Here is a 26,352-nt window from a genome sequence, read left to right as displayed (position 1 = left end):
TCCGTATATCCAGCATCTGAAGCTTTGTTGCTCTCCAAGGCATATCTCTTCTGATCAATATCACCGAGTTGGTTGGCCAGGACAAGACGACAGTCCGTAGAGCCTCAGGTGACTGATACTCGTAAAAGAACAATATTACCGTGTTGAGTCACTCTCTTCAGGATCTAATTTCATTTGAGATGTATGAAAAGTAGTAGTTGGATTCCTCGTTTTTCAGATATCCAAGTCATAGTGATATCCTTTGCCATGAGATTTAACCCTACGCAAGCCTTTCCTGTAGTAGACGACTTGAATTGACTTATTGAAGGAACCGAAAGCCAGAACAATCCATTCGAAAAGAGACTTCTCCTTTTTGCTCTTGGTCCAGCACTGAAGGATTTAGTCTGGTGGTTTTGTTAGCTTCGCCAGAATCTACTGCATGGGGTTTCATAATAATCAAAGCTCAAGAGGACCTCTTGTCTAGTTTTTCCCCTTCATACTTGTGACTCAAGACATCTCGCCTTTGAGAAATATATCTTTTTGCCAAGACAGATATTTGATGTTGCTGCATCTAGAGAATACTGTAACTAGCTTCAAGATCGCGTGCAACGCGTGAAAAAGACCTCAGCGATATGGAACTACCCAAGTTTCTAGTTTACAAACACCATGCCTCTGAATCATTGGCTCATTCATTTGACTTTACGGCTCGATCACTTACGCCACCATCTGATAGTTCCAAGCCTCGTCTGGGAGCGTGTCATTTCATCAAAATTGATAACTCGCCCATTCACGGAGTCCAGTAACTTATCTGATGATAGCAATGTCTACGGGCAAAGATAATATTTATCAAGCCAAGAAAACTATATCGCAACCCTAACCATTAGCTAATGCAAGACTTGATCTCCTAGATCAGTTCCGAGTCTAGTGCAAATGTCACAGCAACTTAGTTGATGTTTATTGGTGCGAGCCCCTCAATGATGTGGCTCTTTCATCATTATCGCATATAATTCTGGAGACTTCCGGCAGACAAGTCGTGTTTGTTTACCCTTTATGGTTATCGGGCCGTGTCGTTTTTCTATTTGCGTCAGATGATGTGTGTAAGGCGTCGTCGACCCTGTCTCAAGTTTGAAATACATTATTGGCTCTGGTATCAGACATTAACCTATAAGAAATAGACTTCCCGTCGAAATCCTTGAGCTGTTCTGGCTATAAACCTATTCGGATCGTCTCATCGGGTCACTGTTTCTTCCGTTTCCGTCAACAGCCTGACTGCTGCTATCATTGGCATCCATGTCATCCTCCAAGCCGTTAATCGTCGACGTTGGTGCCAAGTCGCAAAATACTCCGTCTTCATTCGCTGAAAAGGGTCGAGGAGACGCAACCTGGCACACTCTGTTGTCTTCTCCAGGAACAAAAACGACCTCACTTACTGCAGGCATTGCTACATGTCCCCCTCAAGGAACTCTAGCACTACACCGCCACAAGCAGGCAGAACTTTACTACATTCTATCTGGGTCTGGAGAAGTCGAAATTGAAGGGCAAAGATACCCAGTTTCCAAGAACAACCTCGTTTGGATACCAGGAGATGCAGAGCACGGTGTGTTCTGCAACGACAACGAGCTGAGCTGGCTTTACGTTTTCCCCGAGGATAGCTTTGATAATATTGTGTATCGATTCACTAGCGAGGTGAAGGGTCTTGCTGGAAAGATTAAGTCCAACTTATAAGAGCATGGAGGCATAGAGTTGGGTCTACTAGTGTCAAATCATGTCTATGAGATACGTTTTTCAGCGCGTGCCAAGAAAAGACGTGCATTAGTTTATTGATATAGCCAGATCGATCTCAACTAGTCCCCCTGCACCAACGAATGACAGGGCCAGCCACTGAACGTCTCTCGGCTTCTTTGAGCAGGGGAAGTCGTTGATGTATAGTCGATAATGTTCGATGATACAGGAGTTCCTCGCCATCACTTCTCGGCCTTCTTTCTCAAGTAAAATGTCTCGTAAAGTTCATCTACCCCAAAGTAACTCATACTCTGGCTCTTCTCCTCAAGCAGTTCAAAGCCGTGCTTCAAATAGAGACCAAGAGCTCGCCGGCCCATGGCCACGATTATAACATCTATGCCTAACTTCTTGGCTTCTTTGAGACCTGAGTTGACAAGTAAACTTGCTAGTCCCTTTTGCTGATGATCTGGATGGACGCAGAGGTAGTGTAATTCTATTGGGCGTTAATTTTAACCAAGTTGGTGCGACATTCTCTTGGTAATTCTTACCCATGTCCATTTCCTGTTTGTGCTTATCTCTCCAACCGTCAATATGATCATCCAACTTATCGTTATCCTCGCGTGGGTTCCAGTCGGTTTCGGCATGACGCTTTGCAAAAGCTTCCTTCTGTTCATCGCTCACGTCTGGCGTTTGCGCTTCAAGCCAAGCGTCTGTGTGAGACTCGGGGAGGATCCACCGTGCGTATCCAACGATATCTCCAGTTTCGAGGTGAACTATCTTTTGATGCCTCCGAACTTCTCGTTTGGTGAGCAAGTTCTTGGGACTTCGATCTGCGATACTCTGGATCAATGATTCACGAGTTCTGTCAGTCCATGATAATCTCCACCATGCTTCTTCAAAGAAGGCTGAGACCTGACTCTGCGCAATTTGTAGGCCATCCTCCGCGCGGCAAGGTGACTGAAGCTGATAGCCCGGCATTGCTAGAGTTCTCAAATTGTGACAACAGGAGAAAGTTCGAGGAATGATCAGTAGTCAGAGGGCCACGTAGTCCGAGGGGGAATCCAAAGGCCTTTTGTTTAGTCCGATCCTGCAAGATGGCGCAGGGGTGTACAGCGTTATCTCATTGGAGTTGGCCTTTAGTTATCCAACATGCTTCTAGACCGCCAAGCCGATGCTACCATGACGTCCTAGGTACCCTGAAAAGCAGTGGCTTCAGTGAGACAAATGCAAGCACATGAGCAGTGCAGAAGGTCTAAGGCCGAAGACAGATCTCTAATTGGAAGAGTGCAAAGCGGCAATGTTTTATGTATCTGCTTCGACTACTGATGACCGCTGCCAAATACATTAGTGGGGTTTACTGATCAGCCAAACCCCCGGTAACGCAATTGGTCAGCGTGAGGTGAAAGCTGGTAACCCAGGTTGACCGCCACAACGAAGTCGAAGCGCAAAGGCGTGTGGATCGGTTGTTCAATGGCGGCATGTATTTAAGGCGGAGGGAAAGCGATTGCGAGACCGAAGCTGGTTCTTCTCCCATTTTTGGAACAAAAGGGAGCCGGCGGACAACCTCAACGATGACGCGACGCCTATTGCGAATGCAAAGGGGGTAAGAGAGAAAATCAAGAAGTGATGATGGAGAAGTGAGGCCGTGGTTCGAAAGGTATGGTATAAGGCTAGGCAAGGCATCCAATTTGAGAAGCAGCACGCGGGTGGTTGGTCATGAACAAAACTGTCTATTGGAGGTCAGCTGCAGTAGTTTGCTTAACATTCAGGTACCAACCTTTTTTATGGAGATTCCTGGGAGATCTTAATGGGCTTTTTGTCGTTCTTCTTGTTCAAGTGGTCGTCTTTGGCGAATGGTTTACGAAACAGCTCCCGGGAGCAAATCAAAGGAGAGGCGAAGCCCAAGACACCAAATCTTCGCTCCAAAAAAAAAAACGACAAAAAGAGATTCCCAAAAAGACACACAAGACAACACCGACACACCCTTTATGACGAGGAGGGGGATGAAGGTGGGGTGGGAAGGGAGGATGAGGAATCTGGCCAGGGACCAGGAGCAATACGCTCCCCATTGATGGGGGAATCCCTCTGAGCGAAGGCAATCTCTTCTTCAGTCGCAAACCCTCCTGGAAGGCCGGACCGCTTGCGGGCCCGGTACCTTTCCAGGAGGGCAAGAAGACCGGAAACGTCGGGCAGGGGATCAGGCATGGTGGTGGTGGTGATGATGATGGTGATGATGGTGCGTGGTGGTGAGGATGGTGGGGTTGAGAACAAAATTTTGAACGACAGAACTTGGATAGAAACCACGGTGTGCCTCAGGCGTCAATGACTCTGCATGCCCGGTTAGGTACCTACCTAGGTACCTATGTATCGAAGGAGCAGTGAGAATGGAAAGGAACAGCCTGTGAAGGAAATGGAAGAAACAGTTGAACGTCGTCAGGTACACTCAGAACCGAACTACGAAAGGACGAAAGAGAGCCAGGACGAGAGCAATCTCCTTCCATGTCGACATCCTTCCAACGATGCCCTCGATGGATACGCGACACAGGGCGAGGTGAAAGAGACTTAAAGCCCAGACCCTGCCACTTTCACTCACAGCACGATTGTTTCCGTTCACCAGAATTAGGTCCATGCCCATAGCGAAAACGATGTCACATTGAATGCCACCGTATTAGTGGTACAGAAACGTCCAAGAATCTGGTTTGTATAGATCCCCATTGCAGACCATAAACAAATAGCTTCTTGTACTGCTCTAGAACATGTCCAGAGACGGTTCAAAGGTCGACAACACTGGCATGAGTTGTCAGTAGGATCACACCTACAGGCAGTGGTCTATGTAATATGTTAGGTAGTTTATGTTACTCGCCAAGGGGAGGAAAGAAAACTTAGGATCTTAATCCTAAGTGAGAAAAAGACTTAGGTGATTTTACATAAAGTTGGGATATCTTTACTAAACTTAGGGTCTCCTTTACTGAGTTTATTTGGATACCCAGTGTTTTCTTGCTCCCCGAGGCTCGCGAGCAGGCAGTAATTGAAACTCACGGTTCGTTGTGAAAACAGCGCTAAGTGCACTACGGCTTTCTCATGTTTACTAGAGTACACGGTGGATTGTTTACATTACAGTCTTTGTGGTCGCAATAGAGTGGCCTACCGCTTGGTCAAAATACATGACGGTGGTTCATGAGCCTGGTGGCTTCGCCAAGAACGAGCCGCCAGAGAGTATAGTCTGGCGACTTGGAGAATGATCTTTCAATAAATGAAGCATCACCACTTAAGTGACTGGTTAATGTGTCAGATTTTTAATATGAAAGTTGGGAGTTCGAGAGTGTTATCTGCGGACAGCTTCAGGGAAAACAAAGGAAGGTGCAATGCTTCACGCACCTGCCGCACCTTCGAATGAATTCCAAATTATGGTGCTCCTTCCTCCAACCAGTCAAATCCCGCGTGACGCAATTGGTTAGCGTGTCAGACTTTTACAAAACATTGAAATCTGAAAGTTACGAGTTCGAGTCTCGTCGTGGGAGATTTTTTGGATTTTTTTTAATATTTTCTCCTTGTTCTTCTGATTAAGGAGAATCGATTGCGATATTTTTCATGTCAATCCGATACGTTTTGATGGAGTTACAAGGGTATTGAGTTTGGAGAACATACAGTGTAGGTGGGGCGACGATGGGCGCTGGGTCCACTTATTGTTTGGGGCCACGTGACAGCGTGATGTCCAACACTCTAAGGTGGAAGAGACTCTAGATGATAAGTCAGAGAACATGGTGGTATTATTAATGGAGGTTTTATCTAATATTCTCAGCAGCCGGGGATAACAGATAGGGCAGTTGGCGCATTAATAAGTACCAGTTTTCTCCTTATTAACATACTTCTGTGGGGTTGTGAATTGAAGTTCTGAGACACTTTTGGTAAATGCCTGGAAATTCACCAGTCTGTGATTTGTATTACTTGATTAAGGTGAGAGATTGCCTGGAATATTATTAAGCTCATGTTACATTCACAAGTTGTTGCAGAAACATTCAAGGCTCCTCTACAGTAGAATGCCAAACCGGCTGTCCGTTCCGGAGCCGGGGATCCACTTCACGATTGTGCCGTGCCGAACCCGGCACACAAGATTGATTTGAGATACCAAGAACTCATATCGTGGAATCAGCCGTTTCAAGGCCGATTACTGGGGAACTCGGGTATTCCGCTTACAGTCGGTATCGGCCTTAAAAAATAAAAGGGTGCCAAATGGTGGTTCCACAGGGAAACCAGCTTGGTGCTGGTTTTTGGCGTCAACCAACAGTCAAAAATCACAGAACAAAGAAATTGTAAAAAAAGAAATGCTTCATAGCAGCTACTGGTTTCGATCCAGTGACCTCCGGGTTATGAGCCCGGCTGTGATATGTTAGTACTCTGTTGTTGAGTCACATAGTGGAGAAGAAACATACCGCGCTTCCACTGCGCCAAGCTGCTTTGCTTGAGCTTTGTTGGTGAAAGGCTCCGTTTTGAATCAGTATATGTAGGCACCCCATTTACGTGAGCCCAATTGTAGGAACAAGCGCAGCACGTCTTTGCGCCAGACTTTGTTGTTTACTGAGCTATTTCCCCATATGTCATGTTTCTAGCAAACTGTGAGACGTTTTGTCTGTCTCTGCATCGTGATCGACATTGTATGGATGATCCCTTGCCTTGGTGTTCCTATCCACAGCATCCATCAACGACGACGACTGTGTAACTCAGTCACCAATTCCCCAAAATGATCCCATTTTACATGGAACTCCGTCTTCGCATTTTGCTTAGAGCATCGAGCCTTCTTTCACACTACTTTGACTCTTCTCAGGATAAATGCTTCGTGGCGCACTCCGAGTACCATTCACCCATGACCACACTCTCGTTCTACCTGGACTCTGTATGTTCTCAGACTTTGTCACCAATATATAGATTAAACTTCTTCTCATGTTGCAGCCTCTGGTGTCGCCGGAGGCTTCTTATCTCGCTTCCACCAACGCCCGTTGAGCCTCAAGGGTTGCGATGTCACTGAATCAGTCCAAACGGCACAACGAAAGCGACGTCTCCCACAGAATACCGTACTACATTTTCGCCACCTCCTTATCTTCCCATAGGTCCAGCTTGCGATTCATTACCAGAGCTCGTGGTCACAAACGCTGTCCCTCTGCTAAGCCGCGCCTCAAGGCTGCTGTGACTCACAACCAAAACCGTAAACCTGCCACCTCACAAACCTCCAGAAAAGAGATACTTTTTAGTGACAAAATCGCCTGTGGCTTCTCTTCGTTGTCATTAATCTGTGACTTTACTGTTAATTGCTCAATTGTTTCCATGATGCTCCCGCCTCGCTGATACCTTGACCCTGGCAACTGTCACTCAGCCAGTACATCACCATTTCTCAAACAGACTTTATGCGTAAGATACCCGTGGATTTTGGGGCCTCAATTCCTTCCTCTGGGTGTATCGTTTTCCTTATCGGTGCAGCTTTGGCCCTTTATCATCTTCACGAGAACTTCGTGTGATTCATGGGAGGATAGAACTTCTGACATCAAGCTAGCATAGTAGACATAACTCACCTAAGTTCAACTAAACTTATACTAAATTTACCTAAGCTTTTCAGCCTTTAGGATAAAGACCCTAAGTTTTCTTGCCTCCCGTAGAGGAGCGTCATGCAGTCAGTAGCTTCAAGAGGATGATCACCACAGGCGAGTAGACTATCACCAAGCTCGAGTTCATCAAGCTTTGGCTTGTAGTGAACTTTCCATTCGTTTCTTCATGGGGAATGTCCCAAGCCATATGTATGTTGGACAGAAATACGACTGAGATCTGCTTCCCAAGTCGAGGATGCTCCGCTGTGGGAGGCGGCATCAAGTGTTCCTGCAGCTGCTTTGTTGCTATCACATCTTGATGTATAAAGTCTGACATGTTGAGAATGTCACATCGAACCGGGTGGCTGTCGATCGTAATTCTCGATTCAGTTGTCCCAGGACACGCGTGTCCTGGACAGTTGCAGATTCAATGAAGCATGGCTGCAAGATCAAACCGACACAATACATGAGCTACAGCAAAGGATAAGCATTGTCATTCACTCAAGATAGCGAAATATTTGGTTATGCGGTTGGTCAATACAGAGACTTCACTTGGGCAAACGGCACAAAAGATAATCTTCAAGATTCTATTAATTCATATATCTCGCTGACATGCTTCCTTCCCTATCTATTCATATGTATCCCGCCAGAGCAAATATCCTCAATTGCTTGCTGGCCTCACACAAGGGTATCTGCCTATCCCGGTATAGTAATCCACGCATAAAACCGCCCGAAAGATGCAACATTCAACAGAGAGAAAACAAAAACATGCTGCAGTCAAACAATTCTGTGCCCTATGCAGCGTTCCATGACTTTGGTTTCCCGTCTCATCTCATTCCATCCTTCTTCAACACCGTGGTATCTCAAAGCAAACAAATGACTAACAATGACACTCAAGAAAAGACGAAAAAAGGAAATAGGTATGTGGTTGCCCTGATATATCCAGGGCAGACAGAAAGGAAATGTGTATCAAGAGAAAGTTCGTCAGATAGTGGAGGATGGATATCCTGTCGTTATGTTCCTCATCCTCCTCTTCAGGGGTGATTATTAGTACAGATATATGGTAATGCAGAGTTTGAGAAAAAGAGAATAAATGAAATCATAATGCTCAAAGAATGCTTTTCCGTTCCGAGATTAAAAAACGCCTTATAGTCTCATGTCCCCGTCATCCAAGTAAAAAGTCGTGGGTGAGCCGAACTGTTGCTGTTGAGCTTGGGGCATGAAGCCAGGGTTCGATGTGTACCCTTGTTGAGGGTGGCCCATTCGCATTGGCAGTTCGTAGCCTGCTGGCATAGACGTGGGAATCATGTCGGCATACATGGCTGGCACAGGAGGGACAGCCTCGTGCTCGGAAGCAGGGCTTCCATACACGCTTGTCTTCTTCTTGGGACGCAGGTTCTCAAGGCTTAGTCGCTTGCCCCAAGACCCAGGTCGCTTGGAAGGAATAGGTGTAGCAGGACGAGCAGCTACAGGTTGTTGAGGAGGCATGTAGACGTTGGACATGACAGTGTCTTGTTGAGGAAAGTGCTGTTGCATGCCAGTCATGTCCCATTGTTGCTGAGGAAGCTCTTGACCAGGCAGTATGTAGGTCATGGAAGCATCAGCAAAGGTGTTCATCTGGTCAGGAGCAAACTTGGGTGCGTCCACTGGCCAGACATGCTCGTTAGGAATGGGGAACGGCGTTCCAGGATGAGGCCCAGCAGTGAGGTCATCGTGAACCATAGGCTCAGGGAGACCGTCCATTGGTGTCGTGGGTCGAGTCTCCTGCTTGATGCGTCGGGCAGGGAACGAAGGTGCCTCCGGTGTTTGAGGAGCCTGCTTCGTCACAGTGACCATCGGTGTGTTGGTCTCACTGGTCTCGGCCGTCGAGGATTGAGCACCATCAGCGTGGCCAACAGTGTCCATCAAGCATTGAGATCGGAAGGGCAGAGAGAACTGCAGGTCAATCTCGCTTGGTGGCGGTGTAGTAGGGCTGGTGAAAGGCGATGTGCCCAGGATGAATGCAAGACGCACAAGTGTTGAGATATCCTCACCGAGATGACGGGCCTCAAGCATACGCTTGAGATCACCGGAAGAGCGATGGCGCCATGTGAGTTGCATTCTCTTCTCCTTGGGCCAGATGCAAGTCTTGAAAACAGACTTGACCTTGGACTGACGCATGAGATTGTGGACTTGAACCTTGTACTCCCAGTTGTTCACATCAAAGCCATCCTCAAAGTGCTTAGCGATGTGCTCAAAGTACTTGTCGCGGCTGGCAGAAGCCTGGTCGCTGGAAGAAGCCTCAAAGACACGGTCCTTGCAGCTGGCGAATCCACAACCAAAGACAACCTGGGGGCACAACTCTGTCTTTGCAGTGCTGTTAGGGAGGGCGTCCATGCGGTGTGTCTCCTTGGCGTGAGTGCTGTAGGCTCGCTCAGTAGCAAAGGAGAGATGGCAGCCCTTGGTCTTGCAAAGCCAAGTCACATCAGCACCGTGGAAATTGTAAAGATGCTTCTTGAAATCACTTTTCCTGCCGAAACCAACGGGGTTGTTGTCGAGGAAGCACATGGGGCACTGGTATTTCTTAGAGGTTGGTGTGACATGCCGGGGCGACGGGTGAGAGGTGACATCGCATGAAGGGATGGGTGACTGCATGAGATTGGGCGAGTCGAGCCATGTGCGATCGGCAACTTTACCGATCTCACCGTCGTGAATCGAGGGAACGTCGCCTGCGTTATCTTGCCATGTTGACTGGGTTCGAATCGAGGCCGCATCGGATCGTGCATGAGAGGCCTCAGAACTGCTCCATGCTAGTGAGGGAGCGCTGGTGTTGCTGAGGAGTGTTGATGCCGAGAACGTGGAGGCTCGAGCTGTTAATTGTTAGCAGGGCTTACATTGAATAGTGTGTGTGGTGGAAATCACTCACATGAAGCACCCAGACCGCCAAGAGCGCATACGAGACTTGAGACGCCGTAGCGACGGGTAAGCCCCAAGAGGATCTGCTGGTCCTCTTCGGACAGAGGCCTCACTTGGTCCTCTTGAACTGGAAAGGGAAACATGTTCATGTTGTGAGTGAAGAGTGCTCGAGACTCGGTCAACGGTGCGATAACGCGCACTCAGCGCTTGAGTGACCTATCAACAGTGGCTCGAACAAAAGAGCGACGGCTGGTGTGGAGGTCGATGTCAGCAATAGGAAACAGTCGCCGACGATGTGACTATCATCAAGTTGTAGTCGGCGAAGTCGAGTCGACAGTCGAGTCCGTGAGGCGTGGTGAAGGCCTGGTGATACCAAGGAGTGTCGATAAGTTGAGTTAACGTCCGGCGAAATAGATCAGCAAACACGGTCCGAGTCGAGTCGAGTCGTGTGAGTGAGTGAGTGCGAAACGAGGGGAAATCGACAGCCCGCGACGATTAGTGCTTGGTAGTTTAGTCGTTGAGTCGTAAACTGAGAACGCTGTGGAATGTGATGCGATAGTTGCAAGTCTGTGGGTATGTATGTATGTGATTAAAGCAGAGAAGAGCAGAGCAGATCAATTAATGTAAGCGTGAAGAATAGACGAGACACGACGAGACACGCAAGGGTCCTTGTTTGAAGATGGGGGAGGCAGACATAAAAGTATGGGTAGGCCAGGTAATAGAGAGGGTCAAGTCAGTCAGTGTCAGTCAATGTCAGTCAGAAGAGGGAGAGTAGAGCAGATGGGTGAAGTGTGTAGGTAGGTAGGGCAGGGGAGAGAGACTAGAGACTAGAGAGAGGCAGAGGCAGAGGCAGAGACAGGACAGAAGAGGGAAAGTCCTTCTAGAAGCTTTCTTCGAATCCCTGGACTTGGGTGAGACATTACAACGGGCTTGCCGGAGTGATCGCTCACTGTCGACCCACGCTTGACTTATCCATGTCCTGGCTAGTCTGAGGGCTAGTGACTCCGTCAGCCAGGGGGTCCCCTGCTCATCACCAAGGCCGTTTCAGGAACGTCATTCGCTCAGAGAAACTCTGTTTTTTGCAGGAGACGGAGAATCAAGTGACGTGCCTGTCGATGATGTACTTTTTGGGAGTTTCACATGAGATGGGATCAACAGGGACCCAGAAATGCTCCTTTGACATGATGCCTACTCAACGCTGTAGGCTTTGCACTCAACTATACTCCCAACAGTGGCTTTTAAGCCATTCAGGCGTGCCTTACTAAATCCTCGATAGCCCGATTAACTCGGCCCTCGCTCTTTTTGGGTGTGCTAGAGTGACCACTGCCCTAGACTAGTATAGTAAGGTCTGTTCTGTTATGGTCAGGCTGGGTAGCAACGGACGGGGCTACCAAGTCGAGTCCGACTGAATTGCGACACCCAAGGATGGATGATGGATCCCATTAAAAAAAAAATTCGGCTGGAGCTACCGATAAACTCATCTCACCTCTGCAGGCAGTGAATTTTAAAGTGCAGTCAGTGTCTGCTGCCATGCGACGTGCTGTACCCAAAAATATCAAGGGCCTGCGCCAGCAAATTACGTACTTTTGTTCGATATTATTACATTACGTAGACGGGCATGACACGACCTGCTGAAACAGTTCTGCCGTCTTTCTAGAAGAAGCTGCATGCAAGAGAGATTACATGACATTTGCTTTTCAGTGCGATACAGCATTGAACACATACTTACATACATACTCCGTATATACTTATACGGAGTATTAATTAATGGAGGGCTGGTGATTTCATTCCTGGTGGGCTCCTTTTTCTTGTCTCGTTGTCCTGTGCTTTGAGGTCAGTGAGTTCATCAATCACGTCGACAACCTGATGAACCCTGCTCGACCTCGCTTCGGGTTCGTTTGTTTCTCGAGTCCGTCAAGAGTCCAAGTGCCGTTCAAAACCGTTGACACCTTGAGCAGACTGTGTATGACCAGAAGTTGTACGTAACTGAATCAAACCCAACTCGAGCACTTGATCACACACAAAGTTTGGTTTGGTTTCGTTAGTCAGAACAACTCTATCGCTACCAATCCCCTAACTACTAAAGGTAACGAGCATACGGATACATCAAACGTGGCTTCCGAGTATCAGTCGCCGTCTCCACTCAACTCTTCAGAGAAGAACAAGACCAAGACAGAGCCAAGACCCCGTAATAGTAAAGCGCATCAGCAATAACGCGGGCCAGCAGACGACCCTGTTTCAGCGGGAAATGACGATGGGCCAATCTCTGGCTTCTGCTGCGAAAGACGGCGCCTGAATGGCCTGCCGAGACTTTACGGTGCGGAGTCTGGAGGGTTGCCTTTTGATCGTATTGGCCTGAGCATGGGGGGGGTCATGACACGAGCCTGGTCAGTGTCTAAGCCACTTTGGAGAGGCGAGCCCCCTGTAAATGGGATTTTGGTAAGAGGAAAGGGAACCCTCAGCGAGAGAGGTAGAAAAAAGAGGTCAAAACATTTGATCAGTGTGGATGCTGTCTGGTGTAGGTGAGTGGTGACATCCAATGCTCGCCCAGCTACGGTGAGAGTCCTTGGCAAGATGACTACTTATTGAATTCACTTTCAACCCCATCTCATGATAATGACGATGATTGTCTCTGTACAACCAAGGATGGTGCTGCTGCAGCCTCGTTCCCAGTAAATTGAAGAACCCCCAAGAGTCGACAGCAACGCCATTTCCGTGAAACAACAACTCAAAGAAAAAAAGAAAGGAGGCCCCAAAACCTCAATGCGACAAGTCACTTCACTGAAGACGTTGTGCCGTATCTGGCTGATTAGGGTTTTTTGTTTGTTGGCTTTGCTTTGCTTTTTGTTTCATCTCACGTTCTGACCGCTTCCCTGTGGCGTTTGCTTTTTCTTCTCGAAAATTTCTGGACCTTTTTCTGATCCAACGCGACACGAGTGGTGGCTGACTTGCCAAAGCATCAGTGGGTTGAAATTACAATGCGTTGCTTGATGGAGGGACGGATATAGTATTCTTTGGGTAGCTCACTCATGCAACCGATGCGTTTCGGGCACCATGATCAGCACTGTAGATCCTGAGCCATAGCCATTGGATTGGCCCTTGCTTGCTTGTGCTTATTGCTTGCTCTCACGGTTGCCTCGTGATGGTGTACCCTTGTAAAGGCTGGGGTAACAGAGAGATGATGTGCTCTGCTGCATTGCATTGATGAATCGCCCACCAACAATTCAATCAATATTGTGACATGCCTCCTGCAGAACGCGACAGGCCTCTCTTCTCCTTCTGTTCCTGTCGTTTGTGAGGCATCCTATCCTCTATCGGGAACCCTTGCCATTCACCCAAGTCTTCCGATTTGCCCGTGCTGGTGCATCACTAACCAAGGCATCATGTAACTCATTTATCATGTACCCTAGGGCCTGAAGACTTGTTCAGCTCATATCCCCGCAACCACTAGAGTCCAGACCACTCTGATACCACGCCACGATGGAACGTCATGACTTATGGAGCAAGATTCGTCCGTGGAGCATAGCCTCACGAAAGCCTTCGTCGATGATGCTGAATGATGATGAATCAGTCAGGCTCACGATCAACATCAAACTCGAGTGAAGGAAGTGGAGTGAAAGAGGTGAAACCTTCTGTAACGCTCTCCCACGTGGTCCACCCGTCCTGTAGATCTTTGTCTAGACCTGGAGGCACAACCTTAACTTACAGAGGGATCGAGTTTGTCCGTCCGTTGGCTGCTTTCCGCCGTGTCCGTGTCGAGCAATCAACTCGACTGGAGGACAGTCAAGTCCACCAGTTCTTATCACAGCATCGCAGCCATTCCCCTTCTTGGTCCGCACTCCACGTGGAGGTTATGCAGGTCCCCTATCTCCAGCATCCCCAAGAGTTTCACTTGACCTCCAACTTACATACAGCCTATTGTCCAGAGAACCCCTGTCAGGGATAACCCTCTCAAGCCTCTTCTTACCTTGCTATTGAGCTCAAGGAAACAACGCCAAAAGCTGACATCTATTTTTGCCTGCCTCTAACTCGTCCATGTTCTCGGACGTCAAGCCACAAACTCATGTAAACACATTCTGTGACATTTCGACATGCACTGTAATCAAGAATTGACACGCCGCCATAAACCTTCTCTGCCGCGGCATCATCTATTCTGGGTTTATCGGGAGAGCCTCCCGCAAGCCCCCCAGGTCCTTATCTCGACCTCGCGGGGATCCTTGTCGTAGAGAGAGGGCTTAGGCCTCGTCCGTGAAGCTGGTTTCCGTCCGGGCTTTTGACTGGGCTTCAGCCTTCCTGTATATGCCGCTCGCTATTTTTCATCCCAAAGAGCGGCACTGTTCACTTGGTGACTCTGCTTCTTGGCCATTAACATGATGGAATAAGACGCCATGAAACATTTTTAGAAGAGAGCTAGGTGACTCTCTCGGAGTCATGGAGGTTTTACTTTGTTAGTTGATGAGATGTTGTATGCGATGAATGCAATATCACCTCATTTCAGACATATGTCAAACCGCGAGTTCGGTACCTAGATCCAACCAAAGATCCGAATCTCGATACTCATCTTCACAAGTTATCAGATGGAGAGAATCTTTCCGCGTAAACTCTATTAACCTCGGGACAACGGGCTCGTAGTCCACGACTCCATGTCAACGGCTGCTACCCTGTACAACGCCGTCCGTCAGAGAGAACTCTGTACAGTTGCATTTTCCCTTAACATAAACTTTCTTGGCAGATCGTATGGCCAAAACAAGACATTCCATGCACTTGTATCTACAGGGAATGTCACTGACGACACAGTCACTCACGGCAGTTGCGGTTGTGACTCTAGCGTCAACACTATGTAACTCACATTTTCATCCATCACTTCCGCTGACAAGTTGATAGAGGGAAAGGTGAACCTCGGAATACGCCGTACCTTGCAAACTCTATTGCATTTTGTTTCTACCTTGATCTAGGTTGTCCCTTGTTTCAGCGTTGTTTTGTCAGAAGTGTAATATCGTGATCGACATCTTGCTTAAACTCAGAAGCTTGGAGCAGATATCCGTCGCTCCGAGGCCGACCGACTACCTCGATTACCACAGGGACATGTCACCGCCTTAGACTGAGAGGAACGTGCAGCGGGGACCTCGCGGATCCGACATTGGCATACTATGCTTGACTGAACGAGTATGGTCCTGACTATAACGCTATCAAAGCATCACGATGATACACATGGCACAGAGCTTGTGGTTCACAATAATCACATATGTACTTGTATCCTGGGAAATAATGCTATTCATTCAAGCAGGGGGGGTATCAAATCCAATACACTTAGATGTGTAACCTATCAACCATACCAAACAAACTCCCATACCTTGAACACACTCAAACACAATCCGGGCTTTTGAGCAGTAGCGAACATAACCATGAAATACTTCCCAAGTACTCCCATCCATAAATGACCACAAGAAAACTGGTGCTAGGGGACACGCCATGTCTGCTGTTTCACCGACAGATATAAAGACAAAGAAAATAAATAAATAGGGACAGTTGCAAGATCAATATGAAGCGGGCTTCAAACGTCTGCTTTGTTATGTGTATGTTGAGTCAAACCCAAATTGTATGTGTGGGTTCATAGGGTCTGTGGATGTAATACATGCTCCATCAGCAGCGGTCGTAATACCTTGAGGTCCATATGGACCTGAAAAGCTTGGATTTGACATGAATGAAGAGTCCATCATATCAGTATCCTGCATGTCAATGTCCTGCTCTGGAACATTGCCAGCAATAGACTGGAAACTCCGCAAGTCCTCGGCAATGATGCCTCCGCTAGCTTGCTGCATCATCGCGAATTGTTGCTGTTGCCGGGGATCATACATGGGTGCTGAAGCCATGTTGTACTGGAAATGGTGCGGCATAGCTCCAGGCGTTGCCGAACTAACAGGCATGGTGTGGCGCGGAGCCGGAGCGGATCGGCCAGAACGAAGAGGCCCGGGTCTATGGGCATAGGCGCGGCGCTGAGCCATGTATGCCATATTGGGATTTGTGGTTCCACGAGAGATGCGGAATTGGTGCTGGTCAGTACTCGGAGACGGGCCCGAGGGTGGCAGAGGAGGTGCCCGAGACTTGTGTCCCATAATGACCTGGCGGCATTGATCCTTGAGAGGGTTGATAAAGTCTTCGCGATACTCTTTGATCGACGAGGGTTCTGTGCCAAGGGCGATAGCATACTGAACAAGAAGTTGCAGGTCACCGAGATGTCTCGTTTCAAGGCGTTTCCTGAGAATGCCACTGGATTGAGGGTGCCATTGTAACTGACTTCGTTCGTCCTCGCCCCATGAAGTACCCTGCCAGGCACGCACCAGACCAGATTGTCGAAGGAGGTTTCGTATTCTTGCAGAATAAGTCCACTCTCCGCTGTTGGAGCCTTCGTCGAAATGCTTGACCACATGGGCCACAAATTCCTTGAAAATCGTATCGGCTTCGTCATCGTTGGGAGATTCAAAAACTTGAGAGCAGTTCTCAAAACCACAAGCAAAAACAGTTTGAGGACATAGGATGACCTTGGCTTCATCAAGAGCCATGCGCGAACCACCGTGAGCTTGTTTTAAATGGGTTTTGTATGCCGTCTGCCAGTCAAAAACCATGTCGCAACCCTTTTGCCGACAGAACCACTGGGCGTTGGTATTGTGGAAATCCTCAATGTGCCTCTTCAAGTCATTTTTACGGGTACAGGTCTTCTGAATGCCCTCTTCCCTGCAAAAGCCACATGTGAAAGAGCCCTTTTGCTTGGGTGCTGGTGTTGACGATTCATTGGATGCTGGCGACGTTTCCTCCTCGTGGGTGATGGAAGGGCGAGCAGCCTGTTTGCGACCAAGAAGCTTGGCAGTGCGGGCGGATACGTTGGAGATGATACTGCCTCGAGTCGATGAGTTGTCGGATGAAAAAGTCCGGATGCTAGCTTTGTCGAAGATGCTTGGGGTTTCCTCGGACTTTACTGAAGAAAAGGTACTTGAAGTAACTACAGAGGCTCCATCGTTGACTGGAAGACACGATGTTAGCGGTGACGGCGGGAAGTCAGATTAATTAATTACTCACTGGAAATGGAAGACGAATTTGCCTCCTCGTTTATCAATTGAGCAATGCCATCACGACCATAGCGTTGCATCAAATGGCGGATCAGCTGCCGATCAAGAGAAGTATCCTGATTAGACATTTGAGAATGCTGAGAAGCTTGCGACACGCTATCGGCGTCGGACCACGAGTCCGGAGCCATGATGATTGTGATGATGGAAGAGGAAGAGCAAAGTCAAATCAGGGCTGAAGAGAAGAACTCGCTCCGATTGAATGGGCAGTGGAGTCCAGCGATTCAACCCCCAAAGTTAGTGGATCTGGGCTGGTATGGGGCTGGGTCAGGGCTCCCACAGTGAAGATGGAAGCCGATAACGACAGCAACAGAGTGCAGTGAAAGGACAGAAAGAAAAAAGGGACGAGAAGGAATCGGAGTCAGCGGGTATATAGTGGGAATTGGAGACAACAGGAGAATGAGGCAACCAAAAAGAATGACAGATTGTTGAAGCTGCTTCGCGAATGAAAAGCCGTCCCCGGAGACAACAGGGATCAACTGATAGCGGGTGAGATAGCGGTATGCGTACGCGATACAGTTGCTCTGGGGTAAGAGTAAGAGGAAAGATATGAGCGGGGACAGTTGGAGCCAAGAAATGGATGGTCTGTCTGAAACTGAAGGGGGCGACAAGCGGTTATTATTATACTGAAGCGCTTTGAGCATCCAACGATGAGATTAGAGAAGAAGGAGAACAAGAGATGAAATGCTTGTAAAGATGAGGAAAAACCCGCTCGCAGTGACGATCGAAGGAGGGGAACCCAAGTACATAATGAACAAGAGGCATGACATGGATGGCACCGCCTGGCCCTAAACCCGACTTGGCCCTTGATGTTGGAGAATTACGACAACCCAATAGAATCCAACCCAAGAAGCAGCCCAGCATGCCATGCCGTGCCTCGACAAGACATATGAGTTTAGGGTGCATGTATGCTTGCTATGCCGCTGGAAATTATTGACCGAGTACTGCAACTACCCGTAGATCAATCCTAAACGACTAATACAATACCTATCCTCGGAATAGCTTCAATCAAGGACGACCCTTGAAACTCAGGGACTAGCCTCGCTCGGCACTCATAACCGTGGAGATCCAGAACGAGGCAAGGGAAGATTGTTCAGATAGATGAACCAAGACACCGGCAGAAGACCACAGAGTTGCAACTCTGTGGAGTGTGCATGGGCTGTGCGCTTGCTATGATCAGAACCTTATGCATCGCTGGGACACAGGGATGTTTCAACGGCGGCGGCATATTACTACCTACCTAACAGATGACGAGAACGACTGCGACAATGACAATGACAGCTAACGAACGTTGGCCTGTCTAGCCAGTCCAGAACATGATCTACCTACCAACAGCACAACTCGCCGACTCGAGATCGTCATGCGGCATGAGCTGATGATACCTGGCTAGTATGGTTCAGAGTGATATCGACTCAGACTCGGTCTAAGAATATTCACCGCTGCTAGACATCAATCACATCACGACAAGCATCCCTTCCCTTTACCAGCCTCGACTCTCAACGCACAAGACCAGAAAGATATCTAATTATCCCACTCGCTCGCCTGCCCAGGCTCTCAATCATAAACGTTGCCGAAATGATCATCTTTACTGGCCAATTTACGTCTGCTCGACGTTGCAACTCGACATTTCATGCTCCACCAAAAACGACAAGGAGAAACCGTGGAAACTGATCCGGATCCGCGCGGCGCCGCCCCGGACATGCAACGGCGACTGCGCTCTTAGGTGAAAGTATCTCGTGATGGGATCGTGCTTGGCCTGGAGACGAGGAGACATGGTGAGATTCTTGCAGTAGCCCCAGCCTTGGTTGGAAGCATAGACCAATGCTTGGGCCTGTGCTGTGTTAGTGGTTGAAGGGGACAAATCAAGTTGTGCAGTCCTCAAAATAAAGTAAGAACATAATTTGCAATTAATGCCATGAGGACTAAGATCTTATCTCAGACATCGTGGTGCAGCACAGTAAGTAACGGAGACATGTTGACCTATAAGAATGAAATTCGTCGTCTCACAAAGTTCTTAAAGGTGCCCAGGAACGGCGATTATCAACACCCTGGTCAAAGCCGTGTAACCAGTGATAGTTTCGGTATTCAGCCAGTCAGCATCCCGTCGGGCCATTAATCACGACAACTCCAAATCCTCAGATAAGCCAAGCCATCCATCCATCTGTGATATCAAATAGAAACCGCCACAAACACCACATTTCTCAGTCAATTATGCCATTCCCCTTACATTATTCTCACGCACAAAAGTTTAAAAGCTTGAAATGGGTCCCAGAGGCTTCATTAGACAATAACAAATTGTCCAGGAACCAGGTTCTTCTTCTTTGGAATTCCAGTCCTCCCACGTTTGCCCTCACTACATCCAGGATCATGTTTCTGATTCGTCCGCCTCAATTTATTCCAGCTCTCCGCCCCCAGATTCCAACTCTTTCGGCTTAATTACCCCCATTAAAGAAGCTAGACTGGGATTGTATGACTGGAAGTGCTGACACATCGGAAGATATGATTGTCCAGATCCTCACAACCCTTGCTCGTTCTCTAACATCTTTCGGCCTGCTTCCGTGACCGTTGCGCTGGGCTTCAACAGTAATAACAAACAGTCCCAGGCCTGCATTAATTAATTTTGTTGCACCCAAAAAAAATCATCGACCCAGGGAATCGGGTACCAAGAAGCAAGGATCACGATGGCATCAATGGTCTCGCTCGTATCCAGAACCATAGACTCGAAGCGACCCTGTCGATCTTGATTTTCCCAAGGCTCTCTGAGTTCTAAGCATCCATGTCGTCTGATTCTGCAACGTCCAAGTTGTCACCCTCTCAATAATTAGAGGAAACTCTAAATACTGTCCCTAAACCTCAACGCCACAACCACGCCGTCACTCTTCATCTTTCTAGACGCCTAAAAACAGACCACCCCTGACCGGAAATTTAGCTTGTCCTCTTCCGTCCAACAGTGCCCTCTTGTCACCGCAAGCCGTGTATTCCGGAAGCGCAATTGTATGTATGCTTCATCCCCTTAAGGTTTCGTTGTCATCTCGGCATTTGCGTGTGATCGCGTCCGGCAATTCAAAGCGTGACATCGCACTCTTTCTCTTCCTTGCCTTGCCCTGGCGGCTTGTCCAGCATATTCGGAGCCTCACATAAGTCCTTCGAATAGGGTAATACTCCCACTTACGGATAATAATTGCCCAAGAGCCCAGGCCAGAACGACGCGTCACATCGGTGATCTGCTCGTACAAGGACTGACCAAGCTCTCGGGCCTCAGGTGGGATATATGCCCAAAAGGCCCCCAAGTGACATTCAATTTCAACATTTTGCAAAATTCTCTTGAACCCTTGACCATGTGTATGATCAGCCGGACCTTTGCTGCCGTTCACTTTATGCTTTTTGTTCCTCGATGCACTATTTACTGTTAATATGCTTATACATATTTATCCGTATTAAGATTACACCTTAAGGCTTCACGCCGTCCTTGACATAGTAGATGGCACTTCCGGTTGCCGGCCGGCTCACCATAACGGCCCCCTTCTTCTGTTCCTCCGTCAAGTTCTTCTTGGAGAAATACTCCCGCTCCAGGGCCTGTGTCACAGCCTCGACCTTATCCGCCGGCACCATGTGCACACTGCAACCTCCCCAGCCGGCACCGGTCACACGGGCTCCGTAAGATCCTTCCCGAAGGGAAATAGCACATATCTCGTCAAGCTCGGGACAGCTGCACTCGTACAAATCCCGGCATGATACTTGGGTTTCGTTCAGCAGCGAACCAAGTTCTTTGTTGAACTTGGTTGTGTCGGTAGCGCCTGTGTGGACAGGGTTCTCGAGCAGCTTCATGAAACGAAGAACTCGGTGTGCCTCCCTGAACACATGCAGAGCTCGCTGGCGGAGCTTGAAGCGCTCGGCACGTACTGGGAGCTTGGACATGAAACGCTTCTCGAGATCCTCGACCGTGATGTTCAGAACCTTGGCTACCTCCTCCCGTGTGTATCCCTCCTCCTGTGTCAGGGTCTTCTCGGTGATCTCGATCAGTTTCTCTAGCTCCTCCTCCTTGGTCAGGGTCTTGGCAGCGGAGTAATCTGAGCCGTTCTGGTGGTAGAAGAAAGTTTCATGGAAACCTCCGAGACTGACGCCCAGGGGTCCCGCATCCTCGGGTAGTTGTGTGCCGGGTGGATTCAGAACCGCGTTGAGGTAGGATGCAGCGATGCTACACTCAACTACACGAAGGTTGTAGTGGATGGGGCCTGTGACCTGCTTGTTTGATGTGACAAAGGACTGCACGATAACGAATGTGATTTCGGGATTTGTGGGAGGGAAGTGAACTGGCTTAGCCTTGAGGCTTGGGCTGAATGAAACGAAGGTAGCGGCACCCTTCTCAGAGAAGACAGAGGCAGCTTGATCCATACTGTTGGGTCAGTGTTAGTGAGATTGCGATCGTTGTTGAAGGTCAATGTTACATACCCTCCCGAGTTAACTCCTACCGCACGCTCGTTCACGATGGCAAGCTCAGTCAGCTCAGTCTTGTCCACCGTCTTCTCACCATTGGCCAACATGATAGCTAGTGAGCTCGTGCTGACCACAGCAGCACTCGAGCTAAGTCCTCCACCAACAGGTACAGTGCCATCCATAAGCAAATTCATGCTGCATGGTTTGAAATCCTTTCCATACTTCTTCCTCAACAGGTCCAGCACACCCCTTAGACCACTCTTGAAGTAGTTGGTCCACTCCAGCTTGGTCGCGTCGATCGAAACATCCCCCTCAAAGGGGACCTCAAAGTCAGCGGCCTCAAACTTGTCATCCTCAACGTTGGCGATGCGGATGCGAAAGGACTTGGCGTCTTGGGCGGCGGGTGTAGCGGAAACGGCGAGAAGGGTGTCGGCAGTAATGGCCATGGGCAGCACCGAGTAGAGAGAGTAGTCGATGTGCTCCCCAATAATGTTAACTCGCCCAGGGGAGCGAGCGACGAAAGAAGCAGCATGTCCGTAGGTAGACTCAAACTTGCTGAGAAGGTTATTCCATCGTGGACCCTGCTCAGCGAGCGCTGCAGCAGGATAGATGTCGCTCAAGGCGTTGGCAACGGGCACGGTACCGGTCATGATGAAAGTGTATGATACGGTATATCTTTGCGATTGGCTTCCTTGCTTCAGAAGCGACAATTACGAGCTTTTGTATTCGTCGCAAGCTTTATCGCGTGAGAAGCTGTCGTTGCAAGGTTTCTAAATGCCCCGCTATTGCCCCTCGGGGGATCGTGGACCAGCTTTTGATTGATGATATGACGTAGATTTCTACTGCCGCAATTGAGTTTCTGTAGTTTTGCTATTGGAGTTGTCGCAAAGGTCGTGCACCTTATATATGAAAGACTCTGTGATCCTCAAGTGAGTCAAAAACTTGTGTCTAAGGACAGTCTGAGCTGAAAATTCTCATTAAACACTTTGACATGCTCTCTTCGACCCCTCAACAACCCCCGAATATATCCCCACCTATCGGCGTACAGCATAAGAGCTTCCCCAGAACGTGTAGCGCAATTGATCGTGTGGTCAAGTTCTCGGCGCTTTAGCGAGCACCGTAACGGCTAAGTTGCGCGACGGAGTGGCTCTGCTGTGGGGTTGGCGGTTCTCTTTGCGCAGAGATAGGTGCGGTTGTTAAATGGTCGGTCCGTTATAATAGCTCATCTCATGGATGTTGCTTAGACCAAAGAGCTCATCATGCCGATGCCCGGGGTCTTCTTGAGACACGAGAACTCATGATACGAACAAAACTCCGAAATATTACGATACAAGATCATAGAATTTTGAAGCAGCCAAAGTCCAGGGTATCAATCAACTCAATTTCTTCGAGTCACAACATCCAACGAATTTACGCCACAGACGAATGCAAACAATGATGCCAGGCGGGTACGGTCATGATCATGACCAGTTGTTTGGCTATTTGTTTGCAAACCATTTACGGACAGCTGACAGCCAGTGCCCAAACAATCTGAGCCTGCGCTCTACGAACCCCAGCAGCATTCTATCATTTCCATCACGAGTTCGTTTGCCTACCCTGTAAACACGCCTGAGCATCCCTAGGGACTTCACTTCAACAAATCGTCGGCGGTTCCTACACCAGAGGCGAAACGAGAGAAGGTCTCAAGATGAGTTACCCAATCCAACAGCTACAGCCCTTCACGCTGTACATGACGATCTCCGTTCCTGAGGTGCCACCTCATACCATTGCTCATATCTACGACGTCGACTCAAGCAATATCGGGATTGTACGTCTTGAAGGCTTGGAGGGGACCCCACAACATGTTGTAGGCTCCGAGAAGTTCGAATGGGGAATCTACTGGCACCGCGAGCTTGGTGATGGGACGTGGTACAGCTTCCGCTTCACCCCTCCCGAGATGTACAAAGGACCGCCAGGACTGTACCAGCCTTGGATCTACAGCCAGGCCACCTTGAAGCAGTCGCCACGCCTTCATCACCACGTCGTCGGACTCATACGAATCATACGCGTCCCCGATGCCATCGGCTCTGGTATCACGGCTTACCTCGACTGGATGGCTCCTCTGATTGCTACCAAGGCGAAGCGTGATGACCTTTGGGCAATGTCGGTTTGCCTGCGAACGCGAAAATACGTGGCAAGGGAGCGAAAGACGGAGGACAAGGGAGTCGAGAGGTTTGATGCCACTCTCTTCACCGTGGAGGCCGTGCAGTTTGCCTATCGCGAGGTGTAGTACGCCTTGGCTGGACAGCTCCCACGACCCATCTATGTCCCGGACACCGGAGTCGTGAAGGGTCACTGAGAAGTGAAGATGCTTCAGGACCTGGAAGAATTTCGAGCTCTCAAGAGCTGTGTTGATGGTAAGTTTAGAAAAAATACTTATCAAGAGATCATAAATCTGACTGGTTGCCAGTCGTTCTTCTACAACCACCACGTGGCCAATTCATAAGAGGATATGCACGGATCGAAAACAGAAGGTCCCGAGCGAGAACACGCAATGGCCAACAATTCTTGGGAGGAATTACAAGGGACGAGAGAGATCATGAGAGGACGCGAGTAACCGAGGCTGTCTTGAATCTAGTCGCCCCTCTATCACCCACTGTCTGCCCATCTTGTCTGCCTGTTCAGTCCTTAACGAGAAAGCGGGTTCTGTGCGAAAAATGGCAGCACGATAGACTGTTCATGATTCGTTGAAACAGTAGTTATTGGTCGCTTTCATAGAAAACTAGGAAATAATAAATACAGGCTTTGTTTCTTCGTCAGTGATTCATCATGAGCCGCGGGTCGCCGATGAGAAAGAGCAGGGAATGCTGCCACGTGATTATCCCCGAGCCAACGACCACTGGCAACTTCATTCCTTCACGCCTCGACGACCAAAGCAAAGAAGAAGAAATCAACGAGGAGAACTAACCTTAGTCTTTAATATTTTCGACGAGATATAGCCAAGATGGGACACCATAACCTTCGTTTCGACGGCGATCCTCACTCGTTGGATGGTGCTTGGAGTCCCCCTACTAGCAGGGCCAAGTACGACGTCACCCTAGCTGCCAATTGTATGAATGGTTCACTGACTTGCTGATTGCAGCTTTTGTGAGGAAGATTATGCAGTGACATTCTACCTGGCCGAGTTCATCAATGCCTTGACAAACGTTACGTACGGTAAGTTCTTGTGTCACGCCGCAAGATCCGGATCCTTGGCCACAGCTGACCTTTCTGGCTTGTAGTTTGCTTGGCTCTTCGGTCCATGTATGGCTCGCGTAGTCGCAGCCGTGGACTGCTTGACCCGAAATGGGACTTTATGTCTTTCTCGCTCTTGGTTCTTGGCTTTGGCTCATTTCTCTTCCATGCGACTCTTCGCCAGACGTTGGAATTTGTCGATGAACTGTCAATGCTGTTGCTGTCTTGGTCGATGCTTCGTTCCCTCGTCATCTTACGACAGTCCCCTCAGAATATTCGCTACATCTCGATCGTCCTGGCAATTTTCTTCATTTCCTTCTCGGTATTCTATGTCAGATCTGCCAAGATTATTTATCAGGTCATCGGCTTCTGGGTTTCGCTCATCGTCATCGGCGTGCGTGTTCGCTATCTATTCCACTGGGCCAAGCCAGCATTTTCCGAAGAGAATGTACGCGATTGGTCTATCCGAGTATGGACTGCCACGTTCACCTGCCTGTTTGGATATTTCATTTGGAACCTCGATCTTGAATTCTGCGCTGAGTTAAGGAACTTTCGACAGCGCATTGGACTGCCCTGGGCTTGGCTTCTCGAGTTCCACGGCTGGTGGCATATTTTGACGGCTCTTGGTGCGAGCCAATTCATGAATGTGGTGAGAGAGGTTCGCGAGGAAGTGAGTCGGGAAAAGAAAGAATGATTGGATAATCAAAGGCGCATGGCGTTGGATAGGGAGGGTTGTAAGCCTCAGGAAGCAAGAAAACATCGGACCTTGATACAAGGTATCAAAATAAACCCAGCAGAAGGTATCCTAAACTTGTGCTAATTTCCGAGTCTTGTCATCACTCGGTTAGGACAAACGTCCTAAATTTGCCTACCCTGTCGTGGTACATCTCTATGAGGGTCGGGCAACTTCAGCACGTTCAAGGATCAAAGAGATATTGAGCTAATATTGCATTTGCTGGCCGGTTACGTGAGAAATGCTTACAGCCGTGATACGAGCTGCCGTTTCTTATTCGCACCTGGTGGCATCGAAACGAGCAGATATCAATATCTTCAAATGATAGTCGATCTTGCGTTTACAAGGATCAAATCTCGAGCAAGAATGCGCAGGATAATGATACAATATCTTGGATTTGTGTAACTGAGGCGATTATCAGACATTCAGACGTCACTTTTGGACCCTGAGACAGTTACCCCGCCGTGACTCCTTCAGGTCCTTTCTTGCTCGCCGTCAGTGAATCAGCCTGGCCCTCGGCCTGCCGTCTTTTAAAAGAACCTCCCCTCTTATCCGCCCACTATTTTCTTTCTCCTCAATCAACTCTCCACATCTCAACTTCACATCACAAACTCACACACAAACAAACATACACACAATCTTCAACACCAACCTTCAAAACAACCATCAT

General features: G+C 48.6%; 7 protein-coding genes and 2 non-coding genes across 9 annotated transcripts; 4 read left to right on the top strand and 5 right to left on the bottom strand.

The window, feature by feature from the left end:
- Positions 1 to 1,269: 1,269 nt before the first annotated feature.
- On the top strand, positions 1,270 to 1,704 carry FPRO_13316 (uncharacterized protein; the record flags this gene model as incomplete). The annotated part of the gene is made up of 1 exon (XM_031222754.1): positions 1,270 to 1,704. The coding sequence occupies one exon, from the start codon at positions 1,270 to 1,272 to the stop codon at positions 1,702 to 1,704; it is 435 nt and encodes a 144-aa protein (XP_031088182.1).
- A 239-nt stretch (positions 1,705 to 1,943) lies between these two features.
- Positions 1,944 to 2,679, bottom strand: FPRO_13315 (uncharacterized protein; the record flags this gene model as incomplete). Its single annotated transcript, XM_031222753.1, has 2 exons — positions 1,944 to 2,194; positions 2,250 to 2,679. The coding sequence occupies 2 exons, from the start codon at positions 2,677 to 2,679 to the stop codon at positions 1,944 to 1,946; spliced, it is 681 nt and encodes a 226-aa protein (XP_031088181.1).
- A 2,457-nt stretch (positions 2,680 to 5,136) lies between these two features.
- On the top strand, positions 5,137 to 5,222 carry tRNA. The gene is given in 2 exon segments: positions 5,137 to 5,174; positions 5,187 to 5,222. It is a non-coding gene; the product is annotated as a tRNA-Lys (tRNA).
- An 812-nt stretch (positions 5,223 to 6,034) lies between these two features.
- Positions 6,035 to 6,159, bottom strand: tRNA. Its single transcript has 2 exons — positions 6,124 to 6,159; positions 6,035 to 6,092 (listed from the first exon to the last, which is right to left on the bottom strand). It is a non-coding gene; the product is annotated as a tRNA-Arg (tRNA).
- A 2,267-nt stretch (positions 6,160 to 8,426) lies between these two features.
- Positions 8,427 to 10,324, bottom strand: FPRO_13314 (uncharacterized protein; the record flags this gene model as incomplete). Its single annotated transcript, XM_031222752.1, has 2 exons — positions 8,427 to 10,129; positions 10,186 to 10,324. The coding sequence occupies 2 exons, from the start codon at positions 10,322 to 10,324 to the stop codon at positions 8,427 to 8,429; spliced, it is 1,842 nt and encodes a 613-aa protein (XP_031088180.1).
- Positions 10,325 to 15,745: 5,421 nt separating this feature from the next.
- On the bottom strand, positions 15,746 to 17,430 carry FPRO_13313 (uncharacterized protein; the record flags this gene model as incomplete). Its single annotated transcript, XM_031222751.1, has 2 exons — positions 15,746 to 17,196; positions 17,253 to 17,430. The coding sequence occupies 2 exons, from the start codon at positions 17,428 to 17,430 to the stop codon at positions 15,746 to 15,748; spliced, it is 1,629 nt and encodes a 542-aa protein (XP_031088179.1).
- Positions 17,431 to 20,749: 3,319 nt separating this feature from the next.
- Positions 20,750 to 22,386, bottom strand: FPRO_13312 (uncharacterized protein; the record flags this gene model as incomplete). The annotated part of the gene is made up of 2 exons (XM_031222750.1): positions 20,750 to 21,695; positions 21,752 to 22,386. 2 exons carry the CDS (start codon positions 22,384 to 22,386, stop codon positions 20,750 to 20,752), a joined length of 1,581 nt encoding a protein of 526 aa, XP_031088178.1.
- Positions 22,387 to 23,423: 1,037 nt separating this feature from the next.
- On the top strand, positions 23,424 to 24,005 carry FPRO_13311 (uncharacterized protein; the record flags this gene model as incomplete). The annotated part of the gene is made up of 1 exon (XM_031222749.1): positions 23,424 to 24,005. The coding sequence occupies one exon, from the start codon at positions 23,424 to 23,426 to the stop codon at positions 24,003 to 24,005; it is 582 nt and encodes a 193-aa protein (XP_031088177.1).
- Positions 24,006 to 24,719: 714 nt separating this feature from the next.
- FPRO_13310 (uncharacterized protein) lies at positions 24,720 to 25,643 on the top strand (the record flags this gene model as incomplete). Its single annotated transcript, XM_031222748.1, has 3 exons — positions 24,720 to 24,799; positions 24,858 to 24,931; positions 24,997 to 25,643. The coding sequence occupies 3 exons, from the start codon at positions 24,720 to 24,722 to the stop codon at positions 25,641 to 25,643; spliced, it is 801 nt and encodes a 266-aa protein (XP_031088176.1).
- Positions 25,644 to 26,352: the final 709 nt, after the last annotated feature.

This window comes from Fusarium proliferatum, assembly GCF_900067095.1.
Source record: "Fusarium proliferatum ET1 genome assembly, contig: FPRO_scaffold012, whole genome shotgun sequence".
NCBI lineage: Eukaryota > Fungi > Ascomycota > Sordariomycetes > Hypocreales > Nectriaceae > Fusarium > Fusarium proliferatum.
The sequence above is the reverse complement of the archived record's forward strand: the minus strand, read 5'-3'. Positions and strand labels throughout refer to the sequence as shown.